General features: G+C 37.3%; 2 protein-coding genes across 3 annotated transcripts; both read right to left on the bottom strand.

The window, feature by feature from the left end:
• Positions 1 to 873: 873 nt before the first annotated feature.
• Positions 874 to 7,187, bottom strand: lrrc73 (leucine rich repeat containing 73). 2 transcript variants are annotated; one of them, XM_059566741.1, is made up of 6 exons: positions 6,602 to 7,187; positions 5,487 to 5,647; positions 4,762 to 4,884; positions 4,267 to 4,367; positions 2,454 to 2,649; positions 874 to 1,235 (listed from the first exon to the last, which is right to left on the bottom strand). In XM_059566741.1, exons 1-6 carry the CDS (start codon positions 6,871 to 6,873, stop codon positions 1,162 to 1,164), a joined length of 927 nt encoding a protein of 308 aa, XP_059422724.1. In that variant the 5' UTR covers positions 6,874 to 7,187; the 3' UTR covers positions 874 to 1,161. The 2 variants fall into 2 exon arrangements, with proteins under 2 accessions (XP_059422724.1, XP_059422723.1); XM_059566740.1 differs by lacking the exon at positions 874 to 1,235 and adding an exon at positions 1,805 to 2,327.
• A 2,471-nt stretch (positions 7,188 to 9,658) lies between these two features.
• On the bottom strand, positions 9,659 to 14,684 carry yipf3 (Yip1 domain family, member 3). Its single transcript, XM_059566737.1, has 9 exons — positions 14,425 to 14,684; positions 13,400 to 13,609; positions 13,177 to 13,283; positions 13,055 to 13,100; positions 12,258 to 12,350; positions 12,042 to 12,173; positions 11,828 to 11,941; positions 11,634 to 11,757; positions 9,659 to 10,592 (listed from the first exon to the last, which is right to left on the bottom strand). The coding sequence occupies exons 1-9, from the start codon at positions 14,497 to 14,499 to the stop codon at positions 10,462 to 10,464; spliced, it is 1,032 nt and encodes a 343-aa protein (XP_059422720.1). The 5' UTR covers positions 14,500 to 14,684; the 3' UTR covers positions 9,659 to 10,461.
• Between the last annotated feature and the right edge of the window lie 198 nt (positions 14,685 to 14,882).

The raw sequence follows: 14,882 nt of genomic DNA, 5'->3' as shown, positions 1-14,882 counted from the left end.
CAAGCTTTTCTTTTTTTCTTTTTTTTGAAGAGAAAAGAGCAGGTTATAAATGCATGAAACACAGAGGTCTGGAAAAAGACTTGAATGTGGATCACATTTGTTCTAAATGTTATAAACAACATGATCAGCATTGCACAGGAGCTGCTGTAACAGTACAGAAGCGCTGGGACATGTGACTGGAAGTCTGCCTGTTTTCACTGCGCTACGGCACTTTTAATGCTCCGATGTATTCACAGTAGGAGTATCATATTTACACTGCACAACTGGCCGAATCCAAATGAAGGAGACTGTGAACAGACACAGTGACGAACAGACATCAGACACCACACTGAAGCCTGTGTAATGGAAACAGACACTACTCATATATACATTAAACCAACAATTATTCAGGCACCAGATTCTTTTTTTACTAGTGGGTGCAGGACACTATAGTTCATACATGTAAGTCAGGATAGAAAAATAAAATAAACGGTGACATTTTATACCCCAAAATTCTTCATACAGTGGACTACCAGTAAAAATGTGGGACCAAAAATTACTCAGACACTTTGACCTGACCATGTTCTGCTTGAAGTGTGTTTCTTAAATTGCTAATGTGACCTTTTTACACCACAGACTGAACAAAATGAAGCATTGCTTGGTAACTGACCACTATGTGTAGCTATTCAGCCTAATTCATTACATACCTTTCTTGTCATATTTCATTAAACTGTTATAATGTCAGAAATGTTAAAGGTGTAAGAAAACATTTTTGTTTGACTATATATATATATATATATATATATATATATATACACTTGGCTGGTTTATCTTAGCAGTTATTCCCTGTTTGCAGACACAAGTAAAAAAAAAAAAAAAAGCAGAGCAAAAGCATTTAAAAAGTTGTAAACTGATTTATTCAGGCATCAGGCCATACCATTAACCCTATACAGCTCATCTAACAGAGTATACTGTCATTGGTTAAATACAGTAGATTTATAAATAGACTGTACATCTGTAAAATAAATAATTCACTATTGCGTATTATAAGTCACTTGGTGTTTAAGGTTTGAACTGTCTTGGGCTAAGTGCTACAGGTCATGCGGCGTGAGGGGTTGCGCATTAGCTGGTGGTCTCGCAGCAGTCCTACAGCGCAAGCACACAACATGGGCAGCTCCAGTCTCACATCTCTGTCTCTGCCAAAAAGCTCTCACCCAGTCCTGATGTCATTAGGACCATCTGGGAGCTGGAAGAGTCTGGAAGGGTCAGAGACAATGTGTGAAGAGGACAGGAATTTGGCTTCTCCCGTTCTGACTTAAGATTCTTCTGTCTAGGGATAGTTCACATTCTCTCATCTTTTATTCACCCTCAAACCGGCACTGACTTTCTTTTACCCGGTGTATTTTTGGGGAACATCCTGGCCGCTCTTCTTCATGTACACTATACTGCTCACCAAGGCTGCTTTTACTTGATCAAAAAATAATATTGTGGAATGCTATTATAATTAACAGTTTGTTATTTTAATATATTTTACTATATAATTAATTCCTGTCATCAAAGCTGAATTTTCAGCATTTCCAGAAATCATTTTAATATGCTGATTTGCTGCTCATAAGTTTTCAATGTTAAGAACAGTTGTGCTGCTTAATAGTTTTTGTGCAAGCCTTTTTTCATGATTCCTTGATGAATAAATGTTCAGTTAAAACTGAATGTATTTGACAATCTTAAAGTCTACTGTTTGTGTTCTTATTAACCCCAAACCTTTGAACAGGGGAGGTACAGTAATGGAAATGAGAGGGGACTGGGTCTCTCGGGCTCCAAAAGTAATCCATTCGACTTCTGTAGAATGTACCAAAAATCATTAACGTATTTAAAAAATGTAGGCTATTTTTCAGAAAATCAGTGAGTATAACAGTCTTTCTGTAAAAATGGGCCATTGACACTATTGATGTCATTGGTTTTAGTGAAACTTCTTTACTTCTTTGATACTTTTAAGGTGATTTTTTAATTACCTCCAACCAGTCCCCTTTCACTTTCATCATATGGAAAGGAATGGCCAGGATTTGCTTCCCAAAACTCATCTTTTGCGCAAAAAATCAAGTCAGATAGGTTTGGAACGATGTGAGAATGATCATTTTGAGCCGAACTATTCCTTTCAAATTGAACCTCGCTAATAATAACCTCTAAGTCTAATGACTTCAGGATATACAGGACACAGAACTCACAACTTGGCACTTATAAGAAATTCATATTTCTATTTCATAAGTAGAAATGATCTCTCCTAAATAATGCACGAGTAATGTCAGTTTCTGTACTTCCCTTTTGCCCCAGCCTCTTAGAAGCAGTTACTCCAGGAAAGTCATCCACACACAAAGAGAGAAAGAGAAAGCGGGAGAGAGATCTAAATGAAACGGTCTTGAAGCAAAGAGAACAGGCTGAGAGAGAGAGAGAGAGTGAGGCTGGTCAGCCCTTACTGCTGTGGGGGACCCAGGCGGGTTTCTCCCTGGGGGGCCCCGAGCGTCCGCGAGCCTCTCCGTCCTTATCCTCCTCCTCCTCACCTTCAGAGAGGAGATCTGAGATCTGCTGCTGCAGCTCAGGACTGATGTCGTTCTCGGCTAGAACCAGCACACGCAGGCTGGTGGGGTAGTTCTCCACCATGTCTAGGAAGACCTGATCACAGAGAGACGAGAAGGCTTGCTATCCAGCGACATGTCAGTAAATATCTTAAATATATCCCTTTTTTTACTAGGAAAAGTTGGCACTGATACTTGGATGACCCTGCTTAGATTGCAACCAATGCATATTTTACCATCCAGACACCAAGCAGAGTCATTACAACTATCCTCACATAAGTATAAACACTGAGAGCATGAAGAAAGTCCTTGTGCAGCTTTGCCATCTAGTGGAGAGTTATGAAAAACAGTCCTCTGTTGACGGACTCATTGAAAACTGAGCTGGTTATGGTTAACCCAAGGTTATGGGTTCGATTCCCAGGGAACACATGTTAGGTAAAAATGTTAGTCTGAATGCACTATAAGTCGCTTTGGAAAAAAGCATCTGCTAAATGCATAAAGTGTCAAATGAATAGCTAATATTAAAAGCATTAATATATAGTTTTGGAGTGCAACCAGAGATCAAACTCTTTTCTTCCTTAGGAGATCAATTAAGCTAAAAATGAAATTCTCATAATTTATTTCTTCTGTGTTATTTTGAAGAATGATAACATGATATTCTTTATAGATTTACGTTACTGTTTGAAAGTTTGGGGCCTGTAAGATTTGTAATGTTTCTAAGACACTGATGCTCATCAAGGCTGCATTTATTTGATCTAAATACAGTAAAGATGTTATTACAATTTAAAATGATTGTTTTCTATGAGAATGTATTTTAAAATGTAATTTATTTCTGCAATTTTCAGCATCCTTACTCCAGTCTTCAGTGTCACACGATTCTTCAGAAATCATTCTAATATGATGATCTACAGCTCAAAAACATGTCCTGTTATTATCAACACAGCCAACAGTTGTGGCTCCTCAATATTTTTGTGGAAACTGTAAAACATTTTTTTTTTCTGGATTCTTTGATGAATACAAAGTGCATTTATTTGAAACAGAAATCTTTTGTAACATTATAAATGTCTTTACTGTTGTTTTGAACAATTTAATGCATCTAACAGTAGTTGCTGTAATATTATTTCCTTTAACAAAACTGAGACCAAAAAATTATGAAATTATTATTCTTTTTTTTTCATGTTTTGGTGAATTATTCCTTTATCAGTCTGCATTTTATTGTGATTTTCTAAATATAATGTAAATATTAAGCAAATATTATATATATATATATATATTAGTGCTGTAAAATGATTAATCGCATCCAATGATCGCATCCAAAATAAAAGTTTTTGTTTACATAATATGTATACTGTGTATATTTATTATGTATATAAATACACACACATGCATGCATATATTTCAGAAAAATTACATTTTATATATTAAATATATTTATTTAGAATATAAATATACGAATGCAGATATAGACATGTAAATAAATGTCAATTTACAAAATATATACTGTATGTGTGTATATATATACATAATAAATATTATGCAAAACAACTTTTATTTTGGATGCGATTAATCGTTTGACAGCACTAATATATATATATATAGATATAAACAGACAATTGTTAGGCTAAAAAAAAATCCATATATATTATAATTAATTTGAATGAAAATATTCAAAAGTCAGCATGTTTCATGCTGTGGTTCTGAGTCTGGAATATACCTGTGCTGACTGATTGGTGAGGCCGGTTCCCTCCAGGTCCAGGACTTCAAGAGTTCGACTGGATGCAACAGCGACAGCCAGCATCCCAGCGATGTGATCCCCTGGAGACCACACGTATCGGGAAAAGCTGAGACAGAGACTCGAGTGCAAGGTGCAAACCAAGTGCTTTTCAAAGTGCAAACCCTGCATTTCTCCGGCAGTAACATTTGCATGCTTGGGTGGCAGTTTCATTCACCGGGGAGCAACAGTCAGCAAATAAATGTCTCAATATATAGCATCTACATCGACCACTATACTTCTGGCAAAGACTTGCCTCCTTGAATTAATTGTTAAATAGATTTGTGTCAAACCATGACACGCAATTCACTTTACAAACATTTAAAGCAAACTCTTGAGCTTATTTAATACTGATTAAAAGTGTTAACAATATCTATATATCATGTCCATACCTATGTAACATACATCCATACCTCAAAACTGCAGAAAATCGCTCACCTAAGGGGTTGTAGTCGAGGTTGAGGACTCGTAACTGTGAGCTATGAGCCACGGCGATGGCCAGTCGAGCCCAGCCCTGCGTGCTGACGGCTGGGTTGGCACTCAGCGTGAGCTCTTTAAGCCCTGTGCAGTATTATCGATCGCATAAAAGAGCATTGTTAATTCACCACAGAGCCAAGCCTGCTGCTAGATTTAAAACTCCTACTGCACTATTTTTCATTTGGATATACATTATTCATAGAATTGTACAAATTTTCCAAAATTACACACAGAAAAACCATTCTCTAAATAAATGAAATCCTTACACACAGTCTTCATCAATGTTTTACAGTCCAAATAGCATTCAAAAAAGTTTTTAGGTTAATTTAATTTTGCATCTTTGTAAAATAGTGATCTATGACATTATACTATATAGAATATCAAAAGTCATTTAATACATTTTGTGAAAGTAAAAAATGGCTTCTTGCTTCATGTTGGGGGCCATCACACCTTTCTTTGCACAATTTTACATTTTGTGCTATGACGACAAAAATGAGCAATTATATCCATTAATTTTCATTAGGAATACACCATCTGGCTCATGCATTATCATCATCACTAAAAATTCTTAACATGATGTTTAATGTGACTAACCGCTTGTTTAAGCTTCATGTATCTCAAAGGTTTTTTTGTATGGAAAGTGTCTTTAGTAAACACTGTTTCCTGGTGAAGCTGTGATGTTTTACCCGATTTGGCTCCATCTGGAGGAAGCATGCCACAGATGAGACGGACTGCCTCATCTCCCAGCATGCAGTCCCCCAAATCCAAGGACACCAGTGAGGGGTGAGTGGACAGGGCTCCATTCAGGTTGACCAGTCCTGCATCTAAAAGTGGACTCCCATGGAGACTGTAAAGGCACGGGGAAAACGGACAGAGACAGACATTATTTCATGTGCTACATTTGAATTCTCTGGAGAAAAATGGCAATGCTTTCAAGACAGTAGAAGTGTTTCAACTGTCTTTTCTGCGTTACAAATATATATATATATATATATATATATATATATATATATATATATATATATACCCAACATGACTGAAGGTTATATCACTTTCCAACATAGCAAATGCATATACATAATACATTTGACACACACACAAAACTGAGTTTGTAAAAAGACCAATCACAATTCAGTATGCAAACGATCTGAGAAACACTACCAGCCTCTAATATTACAGTGACGTAATCGAAATCCCTTGGAACTGAGGGAACATTCTAACAGTGTCAGTGGAAGTTCTGACTTTACATTTATAAACACGAAATATATATATATATATATATATATATATATATATATATATATATATATATATATATATATATATATATATAAGCATACATAAAAAAAAAAAAAAAACGGATAAATTAAGAACTAAATTTGAAAAAAAAAAAAAAATATATATATATATATTATTTTAGCGCATTGCTGGGGTTACATTGTAGCTATACTAGCCTACATATTTTGTTGTACAATGTGCATATTATATTAACTCATTTAGCGGGCGTACAAATGAGGAACATCTCAATCAATGTATTATTAGAGCCAATAATATACACAATGCAGATTTTGACGTTTCAGGATTAGTAGCCTCTAAGGGTTACTGGATGTGTTTTTGGGGGTTGCTTATGTGTCAAAGTCAAATAGCCCACCAGTGATATTGTGTTGTCGAAATGTTTCGATTCCGTTCTTCAGTTTAAGACTGACTGACAGGAAACTTCTCCTCAATAACAGCCTATCGCTATAAATATGCGCGATGATGATAATAATAGTGACTAAAGAATCCTCAAAGAAGCACTCACAAGAGCGTCTGGAGGGATCTGTTGGCCTTCAGAGCATCTGCCAGCTGCTTGGTCCGGCCGATGGTGGACACCACGCCGAGGTTGAGGTTGAGCTGCGCGAGGGAGACCGACTCCGCCACACCGCGACACACGCGGCCGAAGTCCCGGTCCGACAGCTGGCAGCCGCGCACCGACAGCAGCCGCACGCTGTTCTCCTTCAGACTGTCGCATATGTCTTTGATCTCCGCGCCGGACAGCGCCTCTCCCGTGATCTGAATAGAGCCCGGCAGCATCTCGGCGGTGTCAGGCTCGATTAACGGGCATTATGGATCCTGGAGGTCGGATCCGCGGCGTCTAATCCGGTGCAGCAGGCGACCTCGGGATATCGCGGAGGGAAGGTGTGGTGCTGCTGCTGCTGTCTACTTCAGCGTTTTGTGCGTTTGCCTCCCGACAACCCAAGATGATGATGATGATGCTGGTGCTGTCGGTGACTATATATAACGTCGCTCACGGTAAACTGTTCCCATCGGTCCAGTGAAACGGGTTTGAGGCGACTCCAGGCTTGAGGTAATCCGCCTGACAGCTGATGCTGGGATTGGCCACAAGCAGAGAACGCCTCTGTGGCGAGCGCCAGTGTAGTGATCGGGAAATGGGCGCAGGGGAACGAGTGTAGGCTGTTTGGATGATTACTAGGGTCTTGGAAGTAGGTTGTATCTATTGCATGATGCAGTAGAACACCGGGGCAAGTTGTCACACACTTCACCCTATTGATGTTTGTCAGCATAGGTTCATTTTCACAAAGTGAATTTCTGTACATATCAAGTTTTTCTCAATATTTACAGTTAGCCTAATTTAACTGTTGTGGGTAGGCTACCCTAGATTTTCACAGTGGGGAAATGACTATAGGTTTTGCAACAACGTAAATTTTTGAAACAACACAAAATAACTTATTTATAAAAGTTATAAAAACACTTATTTGGAACAAATGAACTTATTACACATCAAAAAATGTAAAAAATAAATTATCTGTAATTTTTTATAAAATCATATAAAACGTGACAATTCCCCCGACCTGACATTTTTGAAAAAATGTATTTTGTTCTGACAGTTTAATCCTGTAATATCTGACACTTGAAATTCGTCAGATCAATTTATTTTTCATTTTAATTCGACTTATTGAACCCTTTAGATAAAAAAAAAAAAATGCACTTAAAGAAAGAGATAATATTTTGCATATATGTGCATGTGTTTGAATATTTGATATTTCATGCTTTTATGACTCATATTATATATGACATAGGAGAACATGGAGCACATACTCGAGGAGAAAAACAAAACAAAAAAGGTTTATTCAGAGGCCCAAACTGGACAAAAATATGCAATTTGATGCAGTTGTAATATCAAATTCTGATTGCATGTAATGCAAATCAATATTTCATAACAATAGCAGAGACTTAAAATGCATATAAATATCAGTTGTCACTCTATATCTTGCAAAACGTAATGCAATGCAACACGATGATGACTGAGCTGTACAATGTTTCTCAAAAGCCTGACATGTCATATTTGATACTCCAATGTTAGCATGATAGCCACAATTGATTTTATAATATACCTTATCTAACTGATTCTTGTTTGAATGTGTGTCAGTGTTATTGTATTCACTTGTTACCCAATAGCTACTAGAAACATATATCAAAACTTTGTTGTTAGTCATTGTATATATGGCTACATGCACAAATAATAGTCATCCAGGCGCAGCTCTGTGGCACAGGTGGGTCTTGTGAATAATATATTGAATGGATCCACATGAATGTCACTTGTTTCTTCTCTCAGCAACAGTCGGAGGATGTGAGGGTGGATGGTATAACCAGTTGTACCCAGAGCGTGTCTGGTTGCATGGCCCCATCTGTGTGAGCAGGGAAACGTGAGCCCTGAATGAAACACACACAATTAATTCCTAATGCAACCCAGTGTATGGACTCACCTTAACTTACCCTGATCAGTGCAGTCAACCAGAGCGCCATCGAAGAACAAAAAGAAAGTCTGCTGCGTCCAAAAATGTAAATGCAAAAGGTGAGTTGCATGTTCCGAGTAAATGTAAAGTTTTAAAAACGGACTAAAAAACTAAATCAAAAACTCAAATAGCATATTAAATGGTTTATCATTGTGCAAAATTTGTATTGTTCGGATCTGCTGCTCTTCTAGGCCTGTAAAAAAACACATTTTTCATCCTGCATACCAATGCCGTCTTGGTGTCATTAAAATATTTTGCTGCAGCAGTATTCCTTTATGTTTTAAGACTGACATGAATCTTTCTAATAATCCAAGAAAATAAATCTATCTGTCTGTCCATCTACCTTATCATCCACCTCCATTTTCTTAATATTATTTCTGCCACGGGCTCTAGTCAAATGTATTGTAGGGTTGTGTTGTAGGTAATTTTAGACAGGCTCTACAGAGCACTTCAAGTAGTTTAACCTACTTTGCAACCTTTTAGATGCAAATGTGAGACACTTTTATTTCGGGAAGCACAATGATAGGCCTTTGCCATTTCACTTCAAAGGTTTCTCTTCTGGGACTGTTTGAAAGCACTCTTTTATTCTTTAAGAGCATTTATTTAAAGAGGTTATGTTATTGTATTTATTTATTACAAAGGTGCTCTATTGGACTGAGATCTAGTGTCTGAAAGCCATTTCTCTAGTCAACTCCTTGCCATGTTCAAGAAACCAGTTTGAGAAATGTTGAGCTTTGTGACATTATCCTGCTGGAAGTAGCTGTTAAGAGGTTAGCAACTGTACTCAGGAAGGCTGTGGAGTTGGCTCTGTTGGTACTAAAGAGCCCCAAGTGTGCCAAGAAAGTATCCCCCACACCATTACACCACCAGCAGCCTGAACCTTTGATACAAGGCAGGCTAGATCCATGATTTCATGTTGTTCAGGCCAAGCAACCTGGTAGCAACATGTTACTGTTCAGAGCATCAGCTACTGTTATGTGCACGATCAATACAAAATACTGTAGGTATTGTTTAATCACTTTAATTGGAGTCTAAATTTCAAGTTTTAAACACCACAAATAAGGACAACAGTGTTTCTTTATTTTCTCTTTACAAGAACCCTTTAAATAAGACGCTCACATGTAGAAGACAACATAATGAAAGAGCAGGAAACCCTCAATCCCAACCATAGCTTTAAATAGCATGAATCAGACTGCACCACAATGGCTGGTTAAATATGGATGAGGAAAAAAAATATTGCAGGCAACATAATCTTTCACATCTTCAAATAAGACATCATTGCATTTCTGTATTTTAATGCACTTTGCCTTCCCATCAAGATTTCCCCAATCGACTCTCGATAAAGGCTTCCTTCGCAGCTGTGAAAATATAAAAAAAAATTCAAATAAAAAATGCAACAAGATCTAAAAACAGAAGTGTTGTGTGATGTCACTCAGTAACGGAGACTGTTTATGAGGACAATCAGTGCACTCTCACAGAGCGCAAACATCCAGCTGCATTTAATGTCAACAGGGTTTTTAAAGAATAATTATTAGTATCAGCATCCTTAAGGGATCCATACATATTCTGAATAAACAATTCTAATATTAGCAGATCATATAGACTGTAACCCTTAGCAAAAAATGAGTAAGACAAGTGTAGAGTGAATAGGATGGTGTGCGTCTCATAAAAACATAAGCCAAAATTAAGTGAAGCTGTCTAGATCTAAGAACATCCTTTTAGTTCAGTACGACAGCTTCAGGAACAACAGATGAGATACAAACTGAGCTCAACAGAGACTGCCCCATGATTTTGTTTGGCCCTGACCCTACATATGTACACCAGCCTCACTGGACTGTGTGACCAATCCCAGACAAATACATAATCACTGAGACTGTAAAACTGCAGATATTGACTTGATGGTGGCATTAACAACAGCATTTGCAACAACAGGCACATCTCTGGCCACTCTCTGGATGGGTGGGATGTTGGGTCCTTCTAAGGTGTCCAGGATACCTGCACACAGTAAAGACACAGCACAATCCTGACTGGAAGTACAGTAGCCTGAAAGCATAGTCCCTCATTGACTTTTAGATGTTTCACAATTTTTGAGGGGAACTTGGTACTAATACTAAAAGGTCATACCAGTTAGACTTGCAATGTGTGACAAATGTTGCGATCGCAGTGGTTAGTTTTGTGCTTTTATCAGTGGACAGGATTGCTTTACATTATTTACATAGAAGGCGACAAATATATGTAGAGTAATGAAGATATAAGACTTTGGTCAATCTGCTCAACCACAGAGAAGAATTACAGTCAGACAAATGAAAGATTTCCAGCTGGCCTCATTCTGACGGGCTAAAAATAAAAAGGACCAAAAACACATACCGTCTCTAAAATTAGATTTAAGAGGGAATTTCAATTACTAAAGGTCACAATAATGTCTTGAAGACAATCTCTTTCAGTACACTGTTGCTCTAAACGGATGGAACACTTTATTAACTTATTAATTGTATCAATTTGTTTTAATCATTTATAGACCTTCAGTAAGCAATTCAGAAGTATTTTAACAATCCTGTTGTTACTCTCCTTAAGTTATTATTCTTGACTGAATTGCACATGCCACGAGAATGATACTACTACAAAACTACTACAAAGAGTGTGTTGCAGATATAAAATAGTAATACTGCAATTATTAATGCAATTTTTATTTGGACATAAAAATTAACTAATTAACTCATGATAAGACTATTACTTTTTTTTGCATCATCACTCAAAAATACTCACGCATGTCTCTGCATGCACGTATTCAAATGTTTTTGCATAAAAACGTATGCAAATATAGTCGTTTATTTCTATGTTTTGTTATTTTAGTGCATATGCGTGAATAATAATGCACAAACATAATATGTTTCCCTGTGCTCATTTAACAGTGAAAAGCGTGGATTTTTTTTGTGATTTATATTTACTCAATTTGAATAGTGTTTTTGTTCTTCGTGGAATTAAAGGGTCAATTTTGTTTTGCTGTATCACCCAGCTCTCGGTCTCTTGTCTTACCTTCGACCATCTTGTGGTAAGCAAAGTGCAGGTAGAGCAGAAAGAGCATGTGAAGAGCAGCCAGGGTCCCACACAAGATGAGGCGAGGAGTCTGACCAACAGTTCGGGAGATCAGCACAGCCACCTGGGAGAAAGCTGGATATAGTGACTGCACATACATGCATGATCTTAGCCCTCGTTCATTCTTCCTTTACCATACGTAGAGTAGACAGTCCTCCGATCACCAGCCAGAGAATGTAGAAGAGCGAGTGGAAGTGGACATTGTAAGTGATGAAAAGGACCATACAGTGGCCAAAGAGACCGTAACCCTGAAAACAAAGATGATATGAGACACAGCGTAAACTAAACAGCCCTAGCATGAAGTGAGCATGTCATCGACTCTCTTCATGAGTAATGCGAGGTACGTACTAGCAAAGACAACATCTGCAGCATGGTAATCTGAGCGTTGCACAGGTAAGCAAGGAAATAAATGAAGGAGGACACTCCCAGCCAGTATCCAAAGCAGGTTCCAATGGCAGTTCCCATCAGCGTGCCCTCTCTCTGTTTCAACAAACAAACAATAAGATTCTATCATCATCACAGCTTTGGATGACACTCCTCACTGACGCAGACCAACGCGCTTACAATGACAGTTCCTGATGTCTTCATGCCATGGAGCAGAATAGCCACCATCGTGAACACCAGCATCATTGGTCCGTACAGCTCTCCAGCAACTTTCTGGGTTTAAAAGATGAGGGAAAATATATTGTTATAAATCTGTACTGTCCAGTGGGTCGAGTAACACAGTTTTGTCCCATTTTTGGCTTTTCAAAAAGCTCAAAACTAAAACGTGCTGTAAGACAAAATACTAGTAAACCGATTAAAACTGATTAACCCTTTAACTCTTGCAATGCAAAATAAATAAATGTATTTGTTTACACACTAACTCTCCTAATAATTAATAAGATGATAAAACTATGTAAATGCTTAGTTTTATGACCAAAGCTCTTTAGTTTTAATTGTGAGGATCGAAACATAATGCAATGTGATACAATTTAATCAAAAGATGTATGGATAATCAGGTAAAAAGTTGAAATAATAATACTAATAATGTAACAGTTATTTCTATGTTTACTTTGAAAATCTGTACAAATTTTTACATCAATAAGACGTGTACCACAACACTGTTTTAATTCTACTAAAAGACCTTTTACCTTTTAAGTATAAACTCTCAGTCAGATACCAGAAAATAAGTTCTTCAGCAAAGTTTTGATTAAGTTGATCATTTAGAGGCCTTAGAAATGTGTTTCAAATACAATACAGTGGGCTTTATAAGAATAATAGTATTCATCTCTCTCGCTCAAAGACACCAGACCCCTGCTCTTACCAATACATTTAAACTTGCTTCTCTTGCTTACAGCTCAAATGATGACGTGTCTTACCTGTGGAAAGTTGATCATTCGGACTGGGATCAAGGATTCGACCAACCTGTGGATCAAGCAGTTCTTAACTGAGTCAGCAGACACTGAGAAACTGCTGTTAGAAAGCTTGACGTGCATCTGACCTGTTTCTGACTTGATTCGGCTCCACATCAAAGTACGGCCGGAGAATGTCAATATTGGCGTAGAGGTTAAATGCTTTTGAGGCCTGTCTTTTTCCTGCCTGCCATACCTGTAAGGATACAAGATATATTAGTACTCTCATCTACACAAAGATAAACAGAACTATTCAAAGGACAGTCAGACATGTTCGTGTGAATCTTATGTCAAACAAAGTTTCTAGCTCACCTCATCGGCCACCTGTCTGCCCAGCTGTCCCTTCAAGCCCTTCATCCCCAGGAACTCTCCGTCCTCTCCGTTCTCCTCCTCTGTAGCTGCTGCCTCGGCCGTCACCTCCTCCTCCTCCTTCAAACGCTGATGGATCTCACCCATATCCTCAAAGCTGGAGCCAGACGTGTCGTCCATGTTCTCCATGTCGATCACCGCCGAGCCGCTGCCCTGGGGTCAGTCACGTGAAAGAACAAACACTGTGTTAAAATGTCTTTTTTTTTTTTTTAAACATGAAGCTAGTTGCACTTTTGCAATATGGTAGAGAATGTTATTAAGTAGCATGCATGACATTTTAATTTTGTGCAAATATATGTTTACTAAAACTATGATATGTTGAATTCTGAACTAAATAATGTTGTTTACCACAACAGGCTTGAGTCGTTTATTATTATTTTTCACCATACCTAGAGTACTATGCAAATTCTGCATAAACATACCCTAGTGAAAAATAAATATATTTAAAATGTACTTGAAAATGTACTTTCATGCCGAGTATACTACAAGTACATTTTACATGTATGCACTTAATAAAATGTCCTGCAATTGTGCTTTTACTACAGTAACCAGGTATAAAGCTAAAACTAATTTTGTACTTAAATGTGCAGAAGTACAATTAAAGATATACTTAGTACATTTTAGTGTGCTAAAGTAGACATTTTGCAAGTATACTTCAGGAACACGTTAAATATTTAGCATTTAAACACATTTTAGACTTAATATTAAGAAAACTGCATTGTGCACAAGTAATGTAGTGATGTTTAATTATAAATCAGTAAGTCTCAAGTTATCTGTCAGTAAATATGTTAATAATTTGAACTATAATTAGTATGAAATAAATGTATTTTAAATATATTACTTTTCACTAAAGTATAGATACATAGAATAACAACTACCAATGTCAAGCATTCGAGGTCAGGCTAAGAAAAGCTCACTAAGCGTTATTAACAGTAAAGAAATGTTTCTGTTACAGTAATGATAATTACCTGGATGATGATGTTGTCATCAAAACTGCCCCACGGTTCCGTGTTCGTGTTTGTGCTTCCTTGTGACGCGGACATTGTTTAACGTTAACAGGTACAAGAATACAATCAGAGAGATTCGCTGACAGAATTTACAGATGCTACTGTCTATAATTTGATTCTGGTGCTCATCGTTGTTTAGCATTAAAAAGGTTAATGCGGATTGTTTTGCCAGCTGTAAAGCGCTGGGGTAAAATTTTGACGTAATGACGCTACTTCCGCTAAACGCAAATAAAAGCGCAAATCAAAACTTCCGCATTCGACCAGACTTGGAATACAAGTCCTATATTCTTCCAGTATTTTCATATTAACCACATATATATTAATTACCTAAAAAACCGTGTCGTTTTAAAGGGACAACGTCGAGCACGTCTATTATGTCATAATAAAAGTCGTGTAACGTGTGCTCATGCGTGGTATTT

Source organism: Carassius carassius, chromosome 14, assembly GCF_963082965.1.
Source record: "Carassius carassius chromosome 14, fCarCar2.1, whole genome shotgun sequence".
In the NCBI taxonomy this organism is placed as follows: domain Eukaryota; kingdom Metazoa; phylum Chordata; class Actinopteri; order Cypriniformes; family Cyprinidae; genus Carassius; species Carassius carassius.
The sequence above is the reverse complement of the archived record's forward strand: the minus strand, read 5'-3'. Positions and strand labels throughout refer to the sequence as shown.